At 41.5% G+C, this 26,967-nt stretch overlaps 1 protein-coding gene across 1 annotated transcript in view; it reads right to left on the bottom strand.

The window, feature by feature from the left end:
* The window catches only part of TENM1 (teneurin transmembrane protein 1), a 535,025-nt gene that overhangs the window by 32,998 nt on the left and 475,060 nt on the right, over positions 1–26,967 (bottom strand). The window contains exons 27-28 of the mRNA XM_084638540.1: positions 10,086–10,452; positions 7,600–8,110 (exon numbers count right to left, since the gene is read on the bottom strand). Of these exons, the coding sequence (XP_084494666.1) occupies positions 7,600–8,110; positions 10,086–10,452 (878 nt within the window). The remainder of the gene's footprint in view (positions 1–7,599; positions 8,111–10,085; positions 10,453–26,967) is intronic.

The following is a 26,967-nucleotide window of genomic DNA, read 5'->3' as shown; positions in this document are numbered from 1 at the left end:
ACACAGGGCAGCAGTAACTGGACCTAAACATTTTAGATAACCCATATTTCATCAGTGTTGAGTGAATTGTTTTATTTCAGGGAACATTATGTATCAGCCCACATTATGAAAAAGTGAATAATACACAGACCTGGAACAACATCTCAAATGGATTTTCACTTCTACAAATATGTTTGTACTCTTTTAACTGAGGTGACCTTCTGAACAGTAGTAAAGTAGAATGAAAGCCTGGTCATAGACTGACCCAAAATCTCAGTCAAACTGGTCTCTTTCAAGGCTCTCATTTGATTTTGTGGTTTTATTAATATTGTTACTACTTAAGATAATTGTTTTAATTCTGAAAAAAAATCACATTTCATATCTCATCACTGCAAGTTGTTAACAAATATTTAAGCAGTACTATTTGGAATTTCAATGATATACAATAATATACTTTTGACTTCTAGCCAGCTGCTTGATGAAGGTGATTGACTAACCCCTCTCTGAAAAAAATTATGCAGAACACCACTCTGTGCCTGGCATTGCTACATAATAAGGCCCCAGTCCTATAGCTCCCACTGATGTGAATACTTCTGACCCATCCAAGTGGACACATTGAAATTACAGGTCTACCTACTTGAGTTAGGACTAGTCATGTGAGTAAGGGCATATTTCTGAATAGTTAGATTATAATATTTTAAAGTCTTTCTCCCCATATCTACAAGACACTATGAGGCCAGATCTCTGATAGTGCATCAAGTGGTGTAGTTCCATTGACTTCAATGGAGCCATTCCATTTTACAGATGCTATCTGACCATGCTCTTTGCTTAATGTACTGGCAGCATTACTGTAGTACAAAAGACTAAATTAGCCAAACAATGTCCATGTGGCCTGAAAAGTATTTGTGCATAAAATGAGGGAAGAAGTTTGGATTCCCCATAAAAAGAAAGAAGAGAAAAATACAGCAGATGTTCTTTTCAGACGAAAACATGTTTCAGACATAACTGCTGAACAGTTTGCTTTTTTGCCAAATTAATTAATCATAGCTAGAAATATTATAGTTCTCTCTCTCTCTCTTTTTCTACTACACTCATATATATTATAAACACTTGTATACATTCCATCCCCCATATTGGTTGTATGGAAATCGACCAACTACACAGCTGCTGGTTAACCTGACTAATTCAAATCACTATTGTTCATCATTAGAAAACTCTCCATGAAAGTTGGTCAATCATATTTCATTTCCTGCCTGATTGAACCGATGTAAGAGGCTAGCTGGAACATTCAGATTGCCTATTTTTTATTGCCCCTTTACTGGAACTCATTTGAGAATAAAATGTAGGGTCTGATTCTGCCACCCTAATGATGGCATATGATGGTATACATAACTCCCTACGCAGTTGTGCTGATGAAAATGGGACTACAGGAAAATATGCTACTCAGGGTCACTGTAGATGTAGATATGAATGATTATACATTTAACAATAAGGGCCAGATTGCAGAACCCTTGCACTGATGAACATGTATCCAAATGAGTAATCTCACTGAAGTTAATGGAACTACTCACATAAGTGAGAGTTCACCAACCTGAGTATAGATTCCACAATCTGGCCATAAGATCTTTTTCAGTCCCCTCCAAAAAAAACTCCTGAAGACCAGTGTGACGTTGCACTCTATATGATTTTATGAAAATATGCTAATGAGTATAAATATAATGTAACTGGAATATGCTTCATGCAAAAGGTCTCTTGTAAGGTATCATTACAAAGCTTATAATCTACTAGTATGGTCATCCTATTTGTATAAATGTATCACTCTTGTATCTGAAACTAGAAATATGAAATATAACTCTGCATAATTACAATATGCCCTGGGGCCATTAAGGGTGTTTGGAATCTTGATGGCTCCCATCAGCCAGGACAATTGACTGTGGATGGCTCTGTTTGCAGGCAGGCCTTCCTGGCTGGGAGGAATGAAGGAGGCTGGGAGGAATGAAGGCTTGGAGTCTCACAGGAAATGTGACCATGTCACCTGGTACTGAAATCCATCTTAAACCTGGCGCTTTTTCATTTAGACCCAGAGAGACAAAAGATTCCCGCCTTGTGCCAAAGCCATATAAGGGGGTGGAACAGAACAAAGGGGGACGGCCATGACAAGGTTCCTCCCCCACTCTGAACTCTAGGGTACAGATGTGGGGACCTGCATGAAAAACCTCCTAAGCTTATCTTTACCAGCTTAGGTCAAAACTTCCCCAAGGTACAAAATATTCCACCCGTTGTCCTTGGATTGGCCGCTACCACCACCAAACTAATACTGGTTACTGGGGAAGAGCTGTTTGGACGCGTCTTTCCCCCCAAAATACTTCCCAAAACCTTGCACCCCACTTCCTGGACAAGGTTTGGTAAAAAGCCTCACCAATTTGCCTAGGTGACTACAGACCCAGACCCTTGGATCTTAAGAACAATGAACAATCCTCCCAACACTTGCACCCCCCCTTTCCTGGGAAATGTTGGATAAAAAGCCTCACCAATTTGCATAGGTGACCACAGACCCAAACCCTTGGATCTGAGAACAATGAAAAAGCATTCAGTTTTCTTACAAGAAGACTTTTAATAAAAATAGAAGTAAATAGAAATAAAGAAATCCCCCCTGTAAAATCAGGATGGTAGATACCTTACAGGGTAATTAGATTCAAAACATAGAGAACCCCTCTAGGCAAAACCTTAAGTTACAAAAAAGATACACAGACAGAAATAGTTATTCTATTCAGCACAGTTCTTTTCTCAGCCATTTAAAGAAATCATAATCTAACACGTACCTGGCTAGATTACTTACTAAAAGTTCTAAGACTCCATTCCTGGTCTATCCCCGGCAAAGACAGAATATAGACAGACACACAGATCCTTTGTTTCTCTCCCTCCTCCCAGCTTTTGAAAGTATCTTGTCTCCTCATTGGTCATTTTGGTCAGGTGCCAGCGAGGTTACCTTTAGCTTCTTAACCCTTTACAGGTGATAGGAGCTTTCCCCTGGCCAGGAGGGATTTCAAAGGGGTTTACCCTTCCCTTTATATTTATGACAGGCCATCATGAGAATTCCCCCAGCTGCCACCTGAGCTGGAACAAGGGCTGTATCAGGGGAAAGGACTGTGCCCAGACTAGGAAGGCATCAAGTCTGTGAAAGAAACTTATTGAAACATCTCTGAGGGTGAGATTTTATCTGTATTCAGTTTTATTACTGTACTAGACTTAGACTTGCATGTTTTATTTTATTTTGCTTGGTAATTCACTTTGTTCTGTCTGTTACTACTTGGAACCACTTAAATCCTACTTTCTGTATTTAAAAAAATCACTTTTTACTTATTAATTAACCCAGAGTATTTATTAACACCTGAGGGGGAGGGCAAACAGCTGTGCATATCTCTCTCTGTATAGTGTTATAGAGGGCGAACAATCTATGAGTTTACCCTGTATAAGCTTTATTCAGGGTAAAACGGATTTATTTGGGGTTTGGACCCCATTGGGAATTGAGCATCTGAGTGTTAAAGACAGGAACACTTCTTAAACTGCTTTCAATTAAGTCTGCAGCTTTGGGGCACGTGGTTCAGACCCTGGGTCTGTGCTGGAGCAGACTGGTGTGTTTGGCTCAGCAAGACAGGGTGCTGGAGTCCCAAGTTGGCAGGGAAAGCAGGGGAAGAAGTAGTCTTGGCACATCAAGTGGCAGCCCCAAGGGAGTTTCGGTGATCCAACCTGTCACAACCAGATTCTGCCACCATTATTCATGATGAGTAGTAGTATGGTACCATGAGTACCATACTTGGGATCAATGGGAATCATTGCAGAGCAAGGTACTATTCACCACACAGTAAGAGTGTTAGAATCAGGACCTATTAACGTTAATTTAGGGCTCAGTTACACAACCCTCACTCAAGTCACTGACCATTTAATCCTGAAAGTAATCTCACTGATTTCAGTGGAACTACTCACATGAGGAAGTGCTCATCAATTAATTAGATGCACAATGGAGCATGTACATTCAAAGCTTATTTTCATTTCTATATACTGTATATAGTTAAGGATAAGAATGAAAAACATAAAAAAATAAAATGATTTAAAGGGAACCTTTTCTGATATGTGTTTTTTTTGTCCTAGTTTTTAACTAAGGCCCCTAACAAAAATATATCCCCTTTCATGGCTTTAATGATACAATATTAAAAAAAAGATGACTGAAAATTGTACATTAGCTGCAATTTTATGCAAGCATTCTTTCAGCACTTCCATTTAATCTGATAATAGTAGATGGGTGACAAGTGCTTTTGTAGGTGGTTTTCCTCCCTCTTCATAATTTCTCTCAGAGAGGGAAATTGACATACAGGTAGATGTTCTGAACTATTCATTATCTTTGCTCGTATTCCAATGTATGTATGATACATGTTGTTAAACAAACTCATCCCTATTTCAGCTTGACAGTGTCGTGGTTTGAACTTTTAGATTTGAATGCAAATCTGGTTTAAAGAGGAAACACGATTCCAAGCAATTTCATTTGAAAGTTGTTCATATATTAATTCTCCTGGCTCCAACCCTATCTTTATGCAGGATCCAGCAGCAATTCAGATGCATCTAACCCTTTCAAAACATCTCATTTTCAAAGTGAAAATCAAGGTGCTTGGAATGTGGAAAGTATCCTGACCTATCTGTAAAATACTGCCTGCGTAAACAATAAACAGGGACTATCTTATCTTGTAAACCCCTCAGAGAAGGAGGGCTCGATTCCATCCTGAAAACCTGTGCTATCAACCATAGTGCTAATTACTGTGCGTTGTCCCACTGACTGTAAATGTGTGTGTTATATTTCGTCTGTCATGGGATTATTCACAGCAGTAGTAATTATGCTTGGAAGAAAAGCATTTGGGCCCTAATGTAAACACCACTGGAAGTTACAAGTAGTCACCAAAAAATCAATGGGCCTGTCTGGTATTTTTACTTTTACTCCTGGCCATAAGAATTTTCAGGGTAGGACCCTAATACTGTACCCCATTGGAAACAAATTATAAGTGGTCTAATGCTTCACCTGGAACATATATAATTATTACAGGTGAATTATGGATAGAAACATTCATCATACTTAGAAGGATAACTTAAAATATTTCACAAAAATATTTATGGCAGTATTGCATTTTTAATTTTTTATCTTCTTCTTATTATTTTGTAATGGGAATAAGTAAATTCTACTGAATGATTGTACAGAAAAAAAAATAGAGTGAGAGAATAACAAACAGATAGCCTCTCCATTCTTTCCCTTTCCACCACCGTGAAATCACATTCTAGCATGAGTGATGACAACAAATTACATCACCTGGAGTTGAAACAATGAAAGTCTGAAGAAATGTTAAGTTTAGCAAAACTTCCTAATGCTAGTCATACATGTCATATTCATTTAGAATGTGCTTTTTTGAATTTCTTGTTGTCAGACAATGTTATACCCATTCAAGACACAGGTGTCTCCAAGTGACGAAGTCTGTCTTACATTCAACAGGGAGCACTTATCAGAAGACTGAGCTCTTCAAAAATAATGTTACCATAAAGCTTGAGTTATGCTTGAGCAAATGACTTGTCAGAGAGCAACAGACTCAAGCAATAATTCCATTAAAGTATTTTGAACCGAATGTCCTGTATACATTTCAGTGGGATGGGGTAAAAATAGCCAATGAAACCTGCCAAGAGAGACATACTTAAAAATAATCTGCTCTTGAAAGGTTATCCACTACTCAAATGAAAGACAAAGTGCTGCTAATTATTTTAAGAAGTAATAGACATGACCTGGATCTATTATGAAATCTTTTTGAAAAAGTGATTGACCAGTGGCTTAGATACTGATCTCATAGACCTAAATGTATTGAAATGGGACATGTCCATACTGTCGGAGTTGTGACAAAGAAGTTAAAAATGAAATATAATACACATTGTTGTAGATCACTGAATTCACTTATTCATGAAAATATATATATGCTAAATCTACATCTAAATCTCTTAGAACAGGGGAAAACATTGTCACGTCACTGTCACAACAGCAGCAGGGACACAGTGAGTACTCTGGATTAATTTGGAGAGCATTATTTTGGTCCATTATAGTTGAAATTTCTATCAGTAAAATTCCTGACATCAAAAGTTCAACTAGGAAGAACATATATGGTATTTTTTTCCAGCACATCATCAAAAATGTACACGTCTCCATTTTAGTGGTCTTATGCCAACCCTTTTAATCTGTCTATGACAGAATTATAGAGGTCAGGATGAGAAAAGATCTTAGATATCCAATCCTAGCCTATGCAATGAGCAGCAGTTTTTCTCTACATCAATCCCTTTATATAACATATTTCTGGAGCCCTCTAATGATTGTGACTCAACTATCTTGCTAGGCAGTTTTGGTTATTACCTAATTCTCACTGTATTTTCTGCTCATATCTAACCTGATTATTTCCATTTTTAGTCTTGGACCATAATTCATTCTTTTCACACTGTCCAATAAAGAAAACATTCCTTAACCTTCCTTCCTATTAGCACCTCTGAAATATTAGTGTTAACTTGCATAAGTTAATCAATCACTCTTCGTATCCTTAACCAGCAACGCTAAAATAAATTGGTAAAAATAAGGAATCCTGAAGTGTCACACATCTCTTGAAGCAAACATGAACCTTTTCTTAGGTGCAACCTCCCTCTGGGATGCCATCCAGTTAGTCTGAATGTTCCATAGCTCCTGTATCCCCACTGCTTGACTGACACCTTTAACCATCCTTTCTTGCTCTTTGGAAGTCCTTTCAAGTTTATATTTAGCGTCCATCACTCCTCCGGCCTTTCTCCTGGACTCGCTTGCTAGTTATTATATATCCTCTTTTTTTACTGTTGGAAACTTTTCCATTTTTCTCTATCTCTGTACTTTCATTCATTAAGATCCCCAACTTAATTTCCTCTTGCAGCACTCTCCCCAAGTTTAAGTCAAGTGTTCTGCTAATACTATTTCTCCCTTCTTACCTTCCTCCCCAAGGTAAATTCCCTGCTCCATTTCCTCACTTGCATCTTCACCTGCTCAACCACCTTCTGCTAACTTTCTGAGTAACAAAGATACTGCCACAGCCTCTATTCTCATTTGTAGTCTCAACCACACTAATCAACTAAGTTAAATGCAATCCAAGATGCAAAAAGGTCCCCCTCCAAACAAAGTTTTTTATGGACCCTCCTCATTCCCTCAGTTGTTTCTAGACTTGAGCTCTCTCTCTCTGCTCCTGCAGCTGCTGTCTAACCAAAGTCACAAACATACCTTACAGATAGCAGGGGTTTTAAGTAACAAAGGTCAAATGAAGTATAATTTCAAGTACTTTTTGTAACACTTAATACGTACTAAGTAAAGTGCTTTCACATACTGCAGGCTTTGACACTTAAGAATTAATACTGCTGTGTATTGCATAACCTTATGCAACAGATCTACTTTCTTGTATTGTGTCCAGGTATTAGAACTGTTATTAATAGAACTGGCTTGAAAAAATACAATTTTCATTCCAAATAGCATGCTTTATGAGACTTCAGAGTAAAGAAAAAGATGTTTTAAGTTAGGTAACTTACTCATAAACTGTTGTCCATCCATTCTCATTGCTTTTGGTTGCTAGAAGACCTGTGTTGCCAGGATATGTCATCAGGGCTAAGTTGTAGCCTTGAGCATATACTCTTTTGAGAACACCATTGCTGCTGATTGTTAGCCAATACACCTGTCCTCCAGGCACCACTAGCCACAGAGGCAACCCACTAGCATCCCTGCGAATATGAACTGAATTCCCATTGCTGTTAGTGATTGTGGCAATGTCTCCTTCTCCATTGTATGTGAAATTGTAAATATAGTCCCTTGTTATCAGATTAAGTGTGTGAAGATGGGTCCCATTGGTGGTAAACTGATACAGTTCCTGGTCTGCTGGGGATGCAATCTCATAAATATTCATGTCACTGAGATGAGCCTTGTTTCGACTGACTGCACGGATGCGAATATTGCCAAGATCTGCTATGTACAGTGTATCATCAGGAGAGACTGCTAGAGAAGAAGGTGCTTTCAGCTTTGCATCTTTGGCATATCCACCATCACCTGGAAAAGAAATATAATTACTGTAGTAATCCGTAATCTCTGTGTTTACCCTTTCACAGTGTGAGGCACCACACTCTGCCTCCAGAATCTTTGATAAGAGTTAGTGAACCAATTTTTTTTCAATTTTTTTTTTAAAACCCATTATCTAAAATGGTGTAATTCTGAATCAGCATCACTGAAGATTACAATAAAATGCAATTATCTCAGTTACACCAATTTTACTAAATCCAAAAGCCTGTTGCTGGGAAAACTATTGCATTGTTAAGATGCGAAAGCACAAAATGACAACTGAAGATTCTCTCCTCGCTCCTTTCCCACTGTCATATAGTCAAAGTACAATAATTCCATAAATAAATTATCCACTCATAAAATAAATAGCAGTAATTTGGATACAATTACAAGTGGAGATTAGTTTATATTAAAACAAAAAAACCCGACCCACCAACCAGCATGTAATAAACTGTAGTACAGAACAAATGAGAAATATCAACAAAAAACTCATGATAATTTATGTGGCCCTGATAAATTGAAATGATCAAAAGGGGGTTTTGGGTGATCCTGGGCTCCCTTTACCTCCACTAGTGCAATCAGACCTCCTTGCATGAGCAGGAGCTTCACCTGCCAGGGAAGGGGAGACAGTGTTTGCAGTATGGCGCTCTCTTGAGGTTGCCCGTGGGGAGGAGAGTTTTAAGTTGCACTTGTTGCTTCACAAAAACCTCACTGTCCTGGAAATCATTGAACTGGCACATCTTTTGGCCATGTTCCCTTCCCAGCCAGCACTGGCAACTATCAGGACTGGACGGACTCTACTGCACATCTCTTCCTCCAGACTTTTCAGCCTGGGGGTCACTGCACCCTAAGGAGCGCTGGCAGAATCTCCATTGTTGTCCTTTACTAGTTGAATAAGGTTACATTGAGTGGAAACTTTAGAGGTCAATCTCACCTATGTTTGAACCTGATGTCACTTAGAGGTGTACTTGGTGCTTTCATTACTACTGCAGTGTGACATGTCAGTGAACCAAACCCTTCGGACCACAGTTTGATTTTTTCCTCTCTTCATATCAGATGCAAACAACGCTTTTTGGTCATTAATGATCCTCTGGCACCAAGGAGGGGTGTTAATTCCAGTGTCCTGGCCAAATTCCCATCTGTGTAATTACAGCCAGCCTATCGACAATTCCCCCCTGTAGTATTGTAATTAGATATGGTAACTCCGCTTTCTTATCTAAGATGTTGTGCTGTGTTGCTGTTCCTGTTAAACTGCTACCACGTTTCCTGCCAGAGATGACTGCACTGGAGTGGTGGACGAAGACTGTGAAATAAAATTATTGCATTCTCCTCTCCCAGAGCATTTATGAAGGAGGTAGTCATAATTTGGCTCCCAGTATTCTGGTGTGTGAAGGAGGGAGCAGCTTGTGTTGCCAGAAGTGTTGACTGGCACACACAGTGTGTGTTGTGCCAGAGGGGTGCTGGCTACAACACTTAAAATGTGCAGCAAGAGGCAACTTTTGAACATCCTCTGTGGTTCAGGTTTAGAGGAGGCACAAAATAGGGTTTTACATTCTATGTGAAGCACTCTGGGACACTCGATAAAAAGGGCTTTGTGGAATCCAAGCAATTGGCACTGAAAGGTAAATTCCAAGCTCTGACGGAGGATGGTGATATCTGAAAATGGGTAGGCAAAACTGACGTAGGCTCAGAGACAATTTAGATTTGTGCGTAATGATCTGCTTCAAAATAGGGTAGACGAAGCCCACCCGGAGGCTCCTTCAGTGCCTACTGTGGAAAGATACACATTTCTTTTCTGCTTAATTAAATGAATTCAAAAAGATTTGCCAAATTGTTACAGAATTTTTCAGCTTCTCAAGGAAAAAGAACCATTTTATAGGTTTTTTTTCTTGCAGATACTGTAACCCAAACCAAGACTATGGGCTCTTAACAAAACAGGGAAGGGAAATGATTAGCCTCTGCTCACCTGAGAAACAGTCACAATTTGGGTCAATCTTGCAGTCACAATCTGTCGGGGCTCCAGCAATTATGGAGATCTCACCATTGGTTGTAACCTGCTGTATGCGGTTTATCTTTCTTTCATCTGTCTCAGCAATGTACAGTGTCCCACTGTGAGATACGCTGATTGCTCGAGCTGATTCCAGGGTTGAATGGGTTGCCACCTTGCTGACCAAGAAATGATCCATGCCTGGTACCTGGCAGTGAATAGGGCGACCCGCAATAATTCGCACACGCTTAGTCTCAGAAATCTGTAGCACAATGTTATTGTCCAGTACATACAATGAGTTGTCTATAGGGTTGACTGCGAGGTCTGTTGGCCACTCTAACCGCACCTGCAAAAAGAAGACTAGATTTGATTAAGTGGCTTTTTTCTCCTCCCAATATCATTTTCCATAGAACTCTTATGATGGATGAAGGAAAAAAAAAAAGAAAGAAAACGAATTGGCAATGTTTTCTGCATTATGATGAGTGGCTGATCTTTATCCATTTTTATTATAACGTTCATTGTGATTAACTCGTGTGGTATTTAACACCCACAAAACTTGTAATTACTGCTTTTAAAAAAGAGAAACAAGTGACGGGTACAACCTCAAAATAGTACTAGGGCATATATGCTATTTAAATAACTTTAGGGGACCCATTTATACACACACTTTTAAACTGTGCTCATCACCATGGTATCTGGGCATCCAGTGGTCTTTGGATGTCATTGGTGTGCCATTATATTACAACTTCAAGCATGTTTGTCTGGCGGTTGAAAAAGTTTCTGCAAAGCATTTTCAAATGGTTGGATCATTTCTAGTATTAATGTGAAAGAAATTCTTATTTCTATTATAATTTAGCATCATCTAAAGTTTCAATGTACTACTTGCACAAGCCCATTTAGGCAGGAACATAATAATACATATGCATTCATGCAAATAAAAACACACACAATTCATGCAACATCAGCCAGAAAATTTTCCAAGTTTGAATGTTATTGTTTCAAGGTTGCAGCGAGCTTTGGCAGAGTGAAAAACTAGCAAGGGACTGTCAGTGTTATAACACTAACTGACTGCTAGTCCAAGAGGAAAACCTACAGAGCAGAGGAATAGGATACTTTTTCAATGCTTACTCACTAAGAGAGGAATGTTAATAAGCCTTATCTACTATCCCAAGTATTAGCTAGTTAATTCTTCATAACACAATACAGTTTCTAATTAATCATAAGTACTGGTAATGATTGTATTTGTTTTATGAATACCATATTTCAGTGGTGGATTAAGTAATTCCTATATGTTTATGGTTAGATTTTGCCCTGTACTATGTGGGAGGGAGTGGTAAGGATCAATGGGAATGTCTTACTTCAGTGCAGCAGCAAAAGCAAGATTTCCAACATAGTGCTCAAAATAGTGCTAGAGGCATGACCCCAGTGCCATTGTTTCTGATGCATCATGACTCCTGGGAACATTGCCTGCCAGCCAGGTGGTATGGCCAGTACCTTTCCCATTCATTTAGCTCACATGCTGCTGTCTGCTGCATGTTAGCCGGGGGTGCAGTCTGCTGTTTCAAAAGAACACAGCAACATGCCCCCTACTGGGGTTCTTCCTAAGAATCTTGGCCTGGTCAGCAGGCTTTTAGAAGACCCATGCCTCCTCCCAGTGCTGGCCAAGGGAGCATTTGAACCATAGTTTTGCTACTGAAGGGTCAAATAACAATAAAGCCATGAAGGTTACATGATAGCCTGTTTTTGACTGTTGGTGTTTCTCAGAAAAGAAGTGATTTCATCTGAACGTGACTTTCGAGGCTAAATATTTAATACATAATAAGTAAATAAATCAATAAAATGTAACATATTCCATGCAGAAGATTTTGTGGCAACTATTACTTTGTTCTTGTTACTGAATCATAGAATCATAGAATATCAGGGTTGGAAGGGACCTCAGGAGGTCATTTAGTCCAACCCCCTGCTCAAAAGCAGGACCCAGCCCCAATTAAATCATCCCAGCCAGGGCTTTGTCAAGCCTGACCTTAAAAACTTCTAAGGAAGGAGATTCCACCACCTCCCTAGGCAACGCATTCCAGTGTTTCACCACCCTCCTAGTGAAAAAGTTTTTCCTAATATCCAACCTAAACCTCCCCCACTGCAACTTGAGACCATTACTCCTTGTCCTGTCCTCTTCCATCACTGAGAATAGTCTAGAACCATCCTCTCTGGAACTACCTCTCAGGTAGTTGAAAGCAGCTATCAAATCCCCCCTCATTCTTCTCTTCTGCAGACTAAACAATCCCGGTTCCCTCAGCCTCTCCTCATAAGTCATGTGTTCCAGACCCCTAATCATTTTTGTTGCCCTTCGCTGGACTCTCTCCAATTTATCCACATCCTTCTTGTAGTGTGGGGCCCAAAACTGGACACAGTACTCCAGATGAGGCCTCACCAATGTCGAATAGAGGGGGACGATCACATCCCTCGATCTGCTCGCTATGCCCCTACTTATACATCCCAAAATGCCATTGGCCTTCTTGGCAACAAGGGCACACTGCTGGCTCATATACAGCTTCTCGTCCACTGTCACCCCTAGGTCCTTTTCCGCAGAACTGCTGCCTAGCCATTCGGTCCCTAGTCTGTAGATGTGCATTGGGTTCTTCCGTCCTAAGTGCAGGACCCTGCACTTATCCTTATTGAACCTCATCAGATTTCTTTTGGCCCAATCCTCTAATTTGTCTAGGTCCCTCTGTATCCTATCCCTGCCCTCCAGCATATCTACCACTCCTCCCAGTTTAGTATCATCCGCAAATTTGCTGAGAGTGCAATCCACACCATCCTCCAGATCATTTATGAAGATATTGAACAAAACCGGCCCCAGGACTGACCCCTGGGGCACTCCACTTGACACCGGCTGCCAACTAGACATGGAGCCATTGATCACTACCCGTTGAGCCCGACAATCTAGCCAACTTTCTACCCACCTTATAGTGCAATCATCCAGCCCATACTTCTTTAACTTGCTGACAAGAATAATGTGGGAGACCGTGTCAAAAGCTTTGCTAAAGTCAAGATACAATACATCCACTGCTTTCCCTTCATCCACAGAACCAGTAATCTCATCATAGAAGGCGATTAGATTAGTCAGGCATGACCTTCCCTTGGTGAATCCATGCTGACTGTTCCTGATCACTTTCCTCTCATTTAAGTGCTTCAGGATTGATTCTTTGAGGACCTGCTCCATGATTTTTCCGGGGACTGAAGTGAGGCTTACTGCTGCTGCTGTTCATTTTTTCACTATGCTAATTCAAACCTCCGTGAATTCAGAGACTGCAGATGCTAACGTAAGAATCAATACGAAGGGATGACATATGGTGAAGAGTACGGGTATCCCGGGATACCTGCCTGTCTGAGATCTGCTGAGGTACCAGGCTGAAGGAAAAGTCTGGTCAGTTACTCAAGCTTCAATAGTTCTGAATAAGCTCATTCCAAGAAGTATGTTGCTGGTTTGATAATTGATGTTTTAATAAAGTGAGGGCAATGTGACTAATATGTCTCGCCCTGGGTGGTTGCACTGGCTACATCACAGAATTAGGGAAGCTCACTGAATGATCAGATTCCTTCTTTTACTCCATTTTGCTAGATAGCATAATAACTGGCATTAAGACTGACATTGCTGGGTTCAAGATTTCTACTGCAGCAGGAGGCTGAGTCATTCCAAACGACGATAGATGGGGGTGAAACAGTTGGAAACAGATTCCAGTTGTAGAGGTGCTGATTTCGTTTTCTTTATGACTTTCTGCTTTCTACAGCAGGAGCTAGGGTTGGATTTATATATGGCTTCAGCCTTCATTCTGGTTTGCTCTTTTCAAGTGAGGGATCACCGTGAAATTGAACAAAACTATGTAGGAACAGAAAATAATGCCTAAAAATAGATTTAGAGGGCCCAATAAAATATGCCTTCAATGTACTCATATTGCAGAGATGTTGGACAATTAAAAAAGCAAAGAACACATTAAAGGTAGCAGGAAAGAAACACCTACTTCCCTGCTTCTTCCTTATAGGTCACTTTGGTGTAGAGATGATCTGTGATAAACCATGGCTGTGCTGGTTGTGGAAATCTCAAGCTGAAACAACTATTTCCACCATAATTATAGTTGTTTGTGTGAGACAAAGGAGACACTCCACCATAACATCTGCAAAGTCTTGAAGCTGGTTTTATTTTGCGAGTGGACACCTTGGGTGAATCACATTGCCTTTGCTCATTGGCTAATCTGAGTTCCTCCTACTGTGAGAAAGTACCTGTGACTTTGCAGACATAATTTAGTAAATTCAGGCCAAGCTATCAGCTTCTCTGATTTTAGGCTAATAATAGGTTTTTATGTGACTGTATTTTTAATTTAAGTCAAAGGCACCAAAAATCTAGGGAGCCAGATCTTCAATTGAAGTAAACAGTATAGCTGCATTGACTTCAACAGAGGTTTGTTGATTTAGATCAGTTGAGGATTTGTCATATGTTGATGGATGCTTTTTTGTGTACATCAAAATAAACAGATGAAATATTAGTTGGGGAGACCTGTACAGTTATGGTTACAAAGGGTCAATGTCTGTTCTCTGTTACCTTAGTGTAAATCTGAAATATCTACTGAAGCTAATGGAGTTACTGTACAATCACACTGGTGTATCACAGCAGAATTTGGTTTAATAAGCTAATAAGATCTTCATTTTTCCTCACATGATCAGGGGAATTCAGATACATCTGAGCAAATACTGCACCATGTTTGTTAGATTCAATACCACCTTGAAAATGCACTGGTTATTCTTTTCCATGAAATCAAATTACCCTCTGGCAGTTCTCTCTGACTAAACAGTCAGTTGGTGCTTCATCCAAGTCTAATACACAAATTACAGAAGACCACTCCAATTCTCATTTGATTGGACTGTGCCTCGTGGCTATTAAAAATCTGTTCATATAAAAGCCCTTCAGTTAGAGATAGAGGTTTAGGCATGATATTATGCTCTTTAATAGGAAGCGGTACTTCAAAACCCCGTATAAATAGTCTTTCCCCCTTTTATATTTATTTTTCTTACTCCTTAAAATTAAGACAACTGTAAATGGTATTTTTATTATTTGAAGTGCTGTTGCCTTTCAAACAATGTAACTGAATGAATGTGGCACTGCGGATTATCCTGAAGTAAATTCAGGCTGTTGAGGTAACAGTTAAGGTCCAATCCTGCATTCCTCACATACCCAAATTGTTGGGCGACAGTCTAGTTTTAGGTTTCAGAGTAACAGCCGTGTTAGTCTGTATTCGCAAAAAGAAAAGGAGTACTTGTGGCACCTTAGAGACTAACCAATTTATTAGAGCATAAGCTTTCGTGAGCTACAGCTCACTTCATCAGATGCATATCGGGGAAACTGCAGCAGACTTTATATATACACAGAGAATATGAACCAATACCTCCTCCCACCCCACTGTCCTGCTGGTAATAGCTTATCTAAAGTGATCATCAGGTGGGCCATTTCCAGCACAAATCCAGGTTTTCTCACCCTCCACCCCCCCCACACAAATTCACTCTCCTGCTGGTGATAGCCCATCCAAAGTGACAACTCTTTACACAATGTGCATGACAATCAAGTTGGGCTATTTCCTGCACAAATCCAGGTTTTCTCACATCCCCCCACCCCCATACACACACAAACTCACTCTCCTGCTGGTAATAGCTCATCCAAACTGACCACTCTTCAAGTTTAAATCCAAGTTAAACCAGAATATCGGGGGGGGGGGGTAGGAAAATACAAGAGGAAACAGGCTACCTTGCATAATGACTTAGCCACTCCAAGTCTCTATTTAAGCCTAAATTAATAGTATCCAATTTGCAAATGAATTCCAATTCAGCAGTTTCTCGCTGGAGTCTGGATTTGAAGTTTTTTTGTTTTAAGATAGCGACCTTCATGTCTGTGATTGCGTGACCAGAGAGATTGAAGTGTTCTCCAACTGGTTTATGAATGTTATAATTCTTGACATCTGATTTGTGTCCATTTATTCTTTTACGTAGAGACTGTCCAGTTTGACCAATGTACATGGCAGAGGGGCATTGCTGGCACATGATGGCATATATCACATTGGTGGATGTGCAGGTGAACGAGCCTCTGATAGTGTGGCTGATGTTATTAGGCCCTGTGATGGTGTCCCCTGAATAGATATGTGGGCACAATTGGCAACGGGCTTTGTTGCAAGGATAAGTTCCTGGGTTAGTGGTTCTGTTGTGTGGTATGTGGTTGTTGGTGAGTATTTGCTTCAGGTTGCGGGGCTGTCTGTAGGCAAGGACTGGCCTGTCTCCCAAGATTTGTGAGAGTGTTGGGTCATCCTTTAGGATAGGTTGTAGATCCTTAATAATGCGTTGGAGGGGTTTTAGTTGGGGGCTATCATGTGCCAGCAATGCCCCTCTGCCATGTACATTGGTCAAACTGGACAGTCTCTACGTAAAAGAATAAATGGACACAAATCAGATGTCAAGAATTATAACATTCATAAACCAGTCGGAGAACACTTCAATCTCTCTGGTCACGCAATCACAGACATGAAGGTCGCTATCTTAAAACAAAAAAACTTCAAATCCAGACTCCAGCGAGAAACTGCTGAATTGGAATTCATTTGCAAATTGGATACTATTAATTTAGGCTTAAATAGAGACTTGGAGTGGCTAAGTCATTATGCAAGGTAGCCTGTTTCCTCTTGTTTTTTCCTACCCCTCCCCCCCGATATTCTGGTTTAACTTGGATTTAAACTTGAAGAGTGGTCAGTTTGGATGAGCTATTACCAGCAGGAGAGTGAGTTTGTGTGTGTATGGGGGTGGGGGGATGTGAGAAAACCTGGATTTGTGCAGGAAATAGCCCAACTTGATTGTCATGCACATTGTGTAAAGAGTTGTCACTTTGGATGGGCTATCACCAGCAGGAGAGTGAATTTGTGTGGGGGGGGTGGAGGGTGAGAAAACCTGGATTTGTGCTGGAAATGGCCCACCTGATGATCACTTTAGATAAGCTATTACCAGCAGGACAGTGGGGTGGGAGGAGGTATTGGTTCATATTCTCTGTGTATATATAAAGTCTGCTGCAGTTTCCCCGATATGCATCTGATGAAGTGAGCTGTAGCTCACGAAAGCTTATGCTCTAATAAATTGGTTAGTCTCTAAGGTGCCACAAGTACTCCTTTTCTTTTAGTCTAGTTTTAGTTCACGGGGGACTAACAACCTTGTGCGATGGAAATGGATGCAAGGTGAAATGACAGCTCCGACAGTCATGCTTTTTGCATATTTATTTTAACATGCAGGGTTCGTGGGATTCTGCATTTAGATGTCGACTTCTCGTGTTGCCTCTACTGTTGCTGAGAGTTAGAGTCAGTGCCTTGTTGGTGAAGTGCAAAATTAACTACTACTTGCCTGGCTTTCTAAACATTTTTAACTCAAATGTTTTAGAAAGGCGAGATGAACTTAAATCACAGATATGAACCCTGCACCCTTCATTTTGGCTTCATCACATTTTTGGGTTTGGCACAGCGACCTTCGATAGGGTAGATAACTCCCACGGAACTCAGTGGTAAGGTTTTGGGCGTCAGGCATCTCTTTCATGCTAACTTTTGGGTGTTTGCTTCTGAACCCTCACGGTGTTTTTTCCTTCAAATAAGTTGGCTTCTTCAAAAAGACAAGCATTACAACTAAATAAAGAGCTGAAGTTGGTTACTAAATATTGCTAACGTCAGTACTGTGTATGTGTTTAGCAAGCCACTTGTGCTCTTTATTTAGTTTTATTAGAAGAAAAAAACAACCCTAACGGGAGTTATCATAGGACACCAAAGGTTTAAGTCAGGGGTGGGCAAACTTTTTGGCCCAAGGGCCACATCAGGGTTGCGAAACGGTATGGAGGGCCAGGTAGGGAAGGCTGTGACTCCCCAAACAGCCTGGCCCCCGCCCCCTATCCTCCTCCTCCCACATCCCGCCCCCTGACTGCCCCCCTCAGAACCCCTGACCCATCCAACCCCCCCAGCTCCTTGTCCCCCGACCGCCCTCTCCCGGGACCTCCAGCCACTAATGGCCCCCCCGGGACCCCACACCCTATCCAAACCCCCTGCTCCCTATCCCCTGACGGCCCCAATTCTTATCCACACCCCTGGCTCCTGACAGGCCCCCTGGGACCCTGACCCATCCATCTCTCCCCCACTCCTTGTCCCCTGACTGCCCCCTCTCAGGACCCCCCACCCCTAACCACCCCCCCAGGATCCCACACCCTACCCAACCCCCCTGCTTCCTGTCTCCTGACTGCCCCCCTCAACCTCCACCCCATCCAACTGCCCCCGTCCCCTGACTGCTCCCCAGGACCGCCACCCGCCCCTTACCGTTTTGCTCAGAGCGGCAGGACAGGCTTATCTGAAAGCCTGGGAGGTGGGTGGCCGCCAGCTGCGCTGTCCACGCGGCGGCATAACTACAGAAGAGGAGGCACAGCAGGGGAGGGGCTGGGGGCTCGCCTCCCCGGCCAGGAGCTCAGGGGCCGGGCTGGATGTGGCCCGCAGGCTGTAGTTTGCCCACCCCTGGTTTAAGTGTTAGGGCACAGGATTTTTTAGCACTTGGATACATTTCATTCATCAGTGACTAAGGCAGGCACATCAAATCCACAGCATAGGACACACTGTTTCTTTGTTTTCTAGCTATGCCTGGTTGGTATATTTTAAGTCAATTTCATGTAGCAGCATGACATTCCTGCCAAAAGATGTTTTTCTTATGGCACAGCATGATGGATTACTTCATATCTATACAGCTCACCCCTGAGCGCTTCCATTTATGCTAAATCAGTTTCTTATTCCGTTTTGGATAGGGATCTTCAAACTTGATCACAAACTCCTCCATTTTACTTTTGCCACTAATCTAGTTTTTTATCTCCTCCTATTCAAAGAGACCTACAGCTACTCTTTCAACAGAGGCCAAACTATTTTCACTCAACAGACTGTCCTTTAATATAGTCTGCTCTTCTCTTCTTGTGTTCAGGACCTTTGCCCATTAAAACCATTTGTTTGATTTCTTTCATGTAAGATCAGATTTTTATGAAGTTCATTATTGGTCAATTGCTGGAGGCAGGATAGCCCTGCTTCCCTAAACTTTCTGCTGGATGCCTTGCTACATTTCCTTCCATTTTCTCAGCGTTGACATCTGCAGATATTTTTCATCATTTTCTGACAGTTTGCTCTCTCTTCCAGGACCTTTCATTTGTTGACATTGACATTGCCAGTTTCTCTAAGAAGCCTAGATTTTTTAAAAATGATATCTGGAGACAGAATTTAGCTCCCTGCAGTCAGACACTTGGAGGACTCTTTCTTATGGTACGACTACATCCCTTTACTTGTTTAATAAGAAGTCTTTGCTTTTGGTGCCCTTCCTATTGCAGGATTATACAACTCAATTATAGCAGTTATTGCATTCAAAACATATACATTCATCACTCTCCTGCATAAAGCCCAAGTAAATGGGCTTTGTGTGGGGAATTAGGTGGGGAATGCAGAATGAAACCTACCTTTGTAATTAGGAGAGTAGCCTGGCAGCCTCTAGGCAGCTGCTACTCCACTCTCTTAGCTGGAATAGCTGCTGGGGCACCTTCACATCCCTTGGTCAGAGGTTTGTGCCTACTAAACATAGATCTAATAGTCTCCTGGCCTGCCCACCCACGTTCCATGCTGACTTATTCAGAGTTGAGAAGGAAGCCACCATTCTAGCATACAGGGGTGCAAAGGACCTGCACAGCCATGCAGCCTACACAACCCCTACACCCAGGTATTATTGGAGTTTTAAGGCAGAGGAGGACTTGTGAGTGCCCTCTTCAAGGGAATACATTTCATTATATATGAACTGTCCATCAAGGGAAAAAGTAAAAAGCCTTTTTTCCCTGTTAGGAAGCAGACCCATAAAACATGCTTTGCTATTGGATGAATTTAGTTCCCTAAATTCCAGACTGATATATGAGGCAATTAGAGAGAAGAGATAACACAAATCAATCGCAGTTTTTATGTTTATTGCAAAGCAATCACCATTTTTATTTTTATATTCATGGAACAAAAACCTTTTAGAGAGAAGGCCATTCCCTATGACATGAACTCTAAATGGCTCAGTTAAATGTCTTAGCATGCCCCCTTATTCTAAACTAATTGAACACATTTACAACCTCTGCCTTGAGTTCCTCCTCTCTAACTCCATCCTCCAATTCGGTTTCTGCTTCTTTCACTCCATTAAACTGCTCTCACCAACATTTCTAGTGACCCCTTCTTAGGGAAATCTCAGGGCCTATATTCCATCTTCATTTTCCTTCACTCCTCTGCTGCCTTTGACACTGTCAGCCATTCTCTCCTTCTCAATATCTTAACCTCTTTGGACCTTCACAATACTGCCTTCCCCACCAAGTCCTCCTCCTGCTTTGGCCATGGCTATGTCTCATCTCTCCACTTTCCATGGGCCTCACTGAGCTCTGTCTCCGTCCTGCTCCTCATCTTGCTTTACACCCTTTCTTCTGATGATTGCTCCTGCTCACACAGTTTTCACGACCACAGGTGAAATCCTGGCCCCGTTGAAATCAACAGCAAAATTCCCATTGACTTTAGCAGAGCCCGGATTTCACTCTATCTTTATTTAGTAATATAGTGTAAAATTTTCAAAAGCACCCAAGTTTCACTGACTTTAAAAAAATCAATGAAACTTAGACTCTTAAGTCATGTAGGTGCTTTTCTGGACTCATACTTTGTAGTTTGTGATAAATAACTATTTATCAAATAACCATCAGTAACTTTCAAGGTCATGCTGTCAGCTAACTTTCATTATCTAGGGATGTGTGTACAGGTGCTCAAATCTCTTAGAGGGGCCATAGTATCTCTCCTCTCTGCCCTTTTAATTGTGGGGTGAGGAAAGATGGGGTATGCCACAACACCTCAACTGGTTCCGTAACAGCCTCATTGATTGACAGAGCCACCCTAGTGAGTTCTGTCGAAGCCAAAATATCCACCAGGTTGTGGGATTTCTCAGGGACCTCCTTGATATCCAGGACCATGACTACCCTTTCTAACATACCCTGGTGAGCTCTATAATGATTTGGTGGCCAAGAATTGCTCACTGCCTCTACCTCAGCTGGTGATGAGGAAGAGGCAACACTCAGATGTTGAAACAGGGTATGCTCTATCTCCTCTGCTGGAGGAACCACTGGAGTGGCTTCCACTGGTTCGGTACCAGTCCTGGTCCTGACAACAGGAAGATGTTGTCTCCAGTGCTGATGCCCTCAACATATATCCCAGGAAAGAGACTGAGGTGGATGACCTGGCAGCTGGACCCCAGCTCTCAACGTGTGTCTGATGAAAGAAACTGAGGGGATGACCTGGCAGCTGGAACCCAGGGGGACCAGAAAGTCCACTGACATGTTCCTGGGACCCATCCCTGACCAGGCCATTGCCCCTTGTCTGATGGTCATTGCTGAGGTTGCTGTGGGAACCATGGGACATATGTCTGTGACATAGGATGCCTCTCCTTTCTAGCTTGGGATTCATAGGACCCAACCTCCGAATCTGAAGACGACGAAGAACCTGAGTCTTCCAGTAATGGGGGAACAGAACAAGTCAGTACTGAAGAGAGACAGCCAGAAACCAGAGATGGTGGTACCAGAGAAATCAAAGTGGACTTCTCCCTCGGTACCATCTTCCGAGGTAAGTAAAGTGTAGGTGGCATTGGCCTCACATGCTTCAGAGGAGGGTCCTTCGGCATTGGTACTGACTGAAGACCTTCCTGCACCACTGAGGAAACTGGTACCAAAACGTTTAGGTCTCTAGCAGCTGCATACGCCTCTGGTGTCAATAGTACTGGTAATGCCTTGGCTCTGAGGTACCAGAAGATAGCCTGAAGAAGCTGCACTGGGCATTTCAGGGGGTCAATCTTGACAGACCTGGCACAAACCCTGGAGCTGACAACCATTTCTTAATTGATGAGTGTTTTAAGGAGTGCCTTCTTTCAGCGTCCCTTCCAGAACCCTTCCTTTTAGAAAGCTTCAGTACAATGGGTCATGTTGAGTGAAGTACTGAGTCCCTGGAGGTCTTGTGCCTCTTACTTGGTACCAGTGACAGTGATCAAGCTCTTGACCTTGATAAGTCAGGGGGAGTAGTCTGGACGGATGCTGGTGTACCCTGTGCCACTGCGAACTGGACAGCTCTGAGAGTGGACAGAGTGCCGCCTCCATAAGAATATACCGGCCTAGCTGCTCTGTCCTTTTTAGAGTGAGGCTTAAATCCCCTACAAATGTGACATCTGTCCCTCACGTGGGACTCCTCCAAGTATTTAAGGCAGCTGGATTGTGGGTTGCTCACTGGCATTGGTTTGCTGCATGAGCGACATGATTTAAACCCCACAGATTGAGACATGATTCCAGCACTGGTACCAAAAACTGAACTGGTCAGCCTACAGCCTAAAAAACCCTACTTGCCAATAACGTATATCTAACTAATCACTACCTTAACTATAGTCTATCTAACTAAATATGAAGCTGCTTTATGTAAAAATAGGTATCTGAACAAGGAATGAGGGAAGAACTTACAGCAGCAAGGCTGTAATCACTGCAAAAACCACCACGGGTGGTAAGAAGGAACTGAGAGGGTGGTCAGTGGTGGCTCCGGCCTTTATACTGCACAAAGTGATGTGTAGCAGCAGAGGGTGCTCGAGCTGCCCAGGTAGGTACTGCAGAGGGAAAAATTCTCTGACAACCATATGTTGGGTGTGCAATTCCCTACAGTGGAATGGATATGTGCAACCACTTGAAGAAGAATAAATGGAAGCTTTCCATTTTGCTTTACGCTGTCACCCTTGGGCCACATGCTGTGCAGCCAGACAGCACTTCTGTGAGGTGAGAAAACCATGATTCTAAGAAGGCTGCCTACAAGTTGCTAAGTCGAGTTGTTTGTCTCAAAGTTTTCTTGAAATCATATATTTCCATTTGGACCCCAGGAAGTTATGAGTGTGGAGGGCCGGTGCAGTACCACTACAAAAAGTGGTGGAAGCTTTTGGGAAGCAGAACTTAGCATGAGCTTCTTGCATAGCTGAAACAGGGCAGGGATGGGCAGAGGGTGGACTGGAAGGATGTACCACTGTACAAATACTGTGGTGCCTTCTGCTTTAGAGAAGCTCCACTCCTGGAGTGTCTGGGAATCGGGGAGTGAGGGGGTGATGGTGGGGGAAGAGAGGATATCTAGGAGTGAGGCCACCAAACCTAAAAATATCCCCAAAAACCTGGTAGAGAAAGCATCAATTTTCCTGCTGAACAACTCAAGCCATTGTGAGCACATCACTCTAATGCTCTGCTTATAGCAGGGGGTTGCTGCTGAATATAGAGTCAAACTCAAGGTCTCTGCCTTGACAGTCAAAGCTTCCCATAGGCTTGGTCCAGGCTGCCCAAGAGTTTGCATGTATCAGAGTAACCACAACCTCTCACAACAGCTACATTCTCCAGTCTGATTCGGCACTGATCCCATCACAGGACAGAGCTTTCAAAGCATAATCTGGACTCATGGGTCTGTTGATCATAAGCATGAGATTTGGGAGTGCCAGACAGAATTTTCTCAGCAGCTAGATTAAGGCTGTAGAACTCACTCCCACAAGGGACTCAAATGAATAACATCACTGCTTTCAGAACAAAAAGCAAGGTTCATTACTGTGACATAGTTTCCCCACAAGAACTACATTGTGAAACAAGCAAGCCCAAGCAAACAAAAACTCCACCCATGCAAGGAGAAAGTGAGGAGGAGGAAAGAATTAGGTGTTTTGCATTTTTTGGTTTTGCAGGATGGTCATATGGAAAATTCCTATAGAATTTAATAGGGATGAAACCAATAGGTTTCAGTAGAAATAGCTCTATAGAAATTATTCTATAACCCTGCAGAATTTAATAGCAAATATGTTCCTTTTTACAGTTTTTTTTAAAATCATCCTATAGCATTCTAGAGCAGGGATGGAATCTTCTAATAATATGAATAGAATGGTTCAAGAGAACGTATAGAAAAGTTTGCATTTTTCTATTAAATTCTATAGCGCTTTTCCAAAAGAGTATAAAAAAACTAAACAGACCAGCTGACACAAGGTGATTCCTAATACTCAACCCCATTACACTTGGGTCAGGTGCTGGCTCCAGAAGATGTGCCCAGATGTAAAAATATGATCATGTAAAATCAAGGAAAACATAGTTCCTACAAGATTACTGAGATTACATTGACAAGATTCAAACCTCCATAGAAAAAAGCCTCAAGGTTCATTTTATCCACTAAATCGTGTAGATATTCTGGAATCTAATTTTTCATACATATTTACATAATACACAATCAATGCCATTTAAATAGGTGTCATCCAATGTTGAAAGTAAACAAGTGCTGCTGCTTACTCTCTAAACAGTCAATAATAATTAGGCTGGTTGTATTATTCAGCACAAACAAGAGACTGTATTCCATGTGGAAACACTCAAAGATGATTAATATTCACATTATTAGGAGCTTTTAAGGAAACACACTGGAAAATGTTGAAATCACGGCCCCGCTATTTAGGAGTCCCCTTGTTATAAGTTGATATCAAGCCAGGGTGTTTGTTACTGCTGTGGTATATGTTTGGACAGCCATTAAAAGGATCAGTTATAAAGGTAAGCCTGGAGCAGATATGGTGCTGATGTGACAGAGATCAGTCCATGACAGTCAATTTGCCAATTGTGCCAATATCCAGCCTATAATCAGAAAGCACAGGGTTCAAGATAAGATCAAGACATGCCCAGTTTCCTCCATACAAACTCCAGACACTTCAGGGCCAAGGCTTTTAAAAATGGCAGCCTAAAGTTCAGTTCCTAAGCCCATAGTTAAACACTTAAATAAGTGGTATGATTTTCTAAATAGCTAAGCAGCTAGTAGCTCACCATGACTTGGTAAATCTTGACCCCAAAGTCTAGGCTAGAGTGTAATGAGTACTTAAAAACTTCAGCTGATTATAAGAGCTGTTAACGTTCATCCTCATTATTAATAAACAGAATCAACAAAGTAAGACCCTGATCCTGCAAAGACTTAACCACATGCAAAACTTTACACATTATGAGTAAAGTTACTGACAACAAACGGACTACTCCCAAGGCATGAAGTTAAGCATGTTCATTCAGTCTCTGCAAGATTGCGACCTAAACACACTTCAGAACACTGGAACAATAATTCTAGCATATTTTCCAGCATGTTTTTTCCCCTTCCCATTTTTCTCTTCTTTCCCTATTTTTTCTACTCCTCCCGTTTCTCTTCCTGTCCCCTTGTTTTTCTCTCTTCTCACCTTCCACTTTTCTTTCCTTCCTTGCCAGCAAATCTAAAGAGTTTTCCTTACCTTGCTGAAGCAAATGGCAAGAGCCATATCTTCCTTCTGGCTGTTAAGTTGAAACATGCTGTAGCAAAACAGAGGAACTGCTCACAAGTCATACAGGGTTTACAGGATTGGGCCATAACCTTCCACGCAAAATTTTGGAGAGACCTTTTATTAAACCTTCCTAGATGTTTATTACAGTTTATGGTAGAATTGAAAAGATTTGGTGAGAAGGTTTGGTCTCTTGAAGCCAGTGATATGGATTCATAAATCTAGCACTGAAGAGTCATGAAGAAATATTATAGCATCTATTCCAAGATTTGTTTGGACATGGCGTGTACATACAGACGGAGAACCTAACAGTGTCATGATTTTCCTCACTTCTCATTACATAGGTATCTATACAAGGAATGAGGGAAGAACTTGCAGCAGCTATTCAGTTTCTCATTTTGCTCTGAGGGTTTGATTGAATGGGTACTGAATGATGTTCAGCTGTTTACGATTTTCCTGCAATGCAACCTACATTACTAAACTTCTTAAATTAATTCTCCAAAGTGGCATATCATTTTGCATACCCTACCTGTCCCAAAGGAATCTATCAGCAGGAGATGAAGGCGCAGTTTGAAAAAGCAAAATGTCCTTCAGATGTTTTAGCTAATTTGCTTGTAAATGTGATGGTTATTGTCAACAGAACATATTGTACAAGATGTTGCTCACTATTGTTCTATTTGCATTTCTCTGTCTCGGATTTTATGAAGCATGCCTAAAAACTTAACTTCTTAATGGTATTCTATAGTAGGGCATTGGCCAAATTCTTCCTTGATACTCACCTCTTGCAACCCCACTCTTTCTCTCTCTTGATTCTTAATATAGAAGGACCTTCTCTTCTCTGTCACATTATTTTGTTCTTATGTCTGCTCCCTCACTTGCCACGTTGTGACTGCTCTCTGTGACCTCCATCCTTTATGTGGCTGTTCTCGCTCTCTGTCTCTCTCTGTCTCTCTCTCTCTTTCTGTTGACTTCAATGAGGTCGCAAGGGTAACTTAGGGCAGAATTTAGTCCTATGTCTAGTAAAAGACAAATCTTTTCAGTATTGAACTCTCTTCGGTCTTACCTCATTTTGTACAAGCTTGGGTCTTGAGACCCAAGAACCATGAAGGCAACAAGGGAGTCAATACTCTGTAGAGTTCTTTCTTGCTGACGAGCTACAAAGTTGTGCTGTTTGGAACTTGTTAATATTACTGTATTGTTTTGATGAGATCTACACAGCTCCAGATTCCCCATGGCACTTAAAGCAATTTGCAGGTCAGAAGTATTGCTATACTATTTTTTTTAAAAAACACCCTTATTTCATTGATCGCCTACCCTGTTGTTATGTTTTCAATTAAGCAACTAGGTCTAACCTTTATTTAATTGGCTTTGAAATGCAACTCTTCAGTTGGAAACTATTTAAAAATTCACTGTGCTAATTATAAAATTATAAACCTAA

Source organism: Lepidochelys olivacea (assembly GCF_965140295.1).
Source record: "Lepidochelys olivacea isolate rLepOli2 genome assembly, chromosome: 9".
NCBI lineage: Eukaryota > Metazoa > Chordata > Testudines > Cheloniidae > Lepidochelys > Lepidochelys olivacea.
This window is presented reverse-complemented; position numbering and strand designations above follow the sequence as displayed.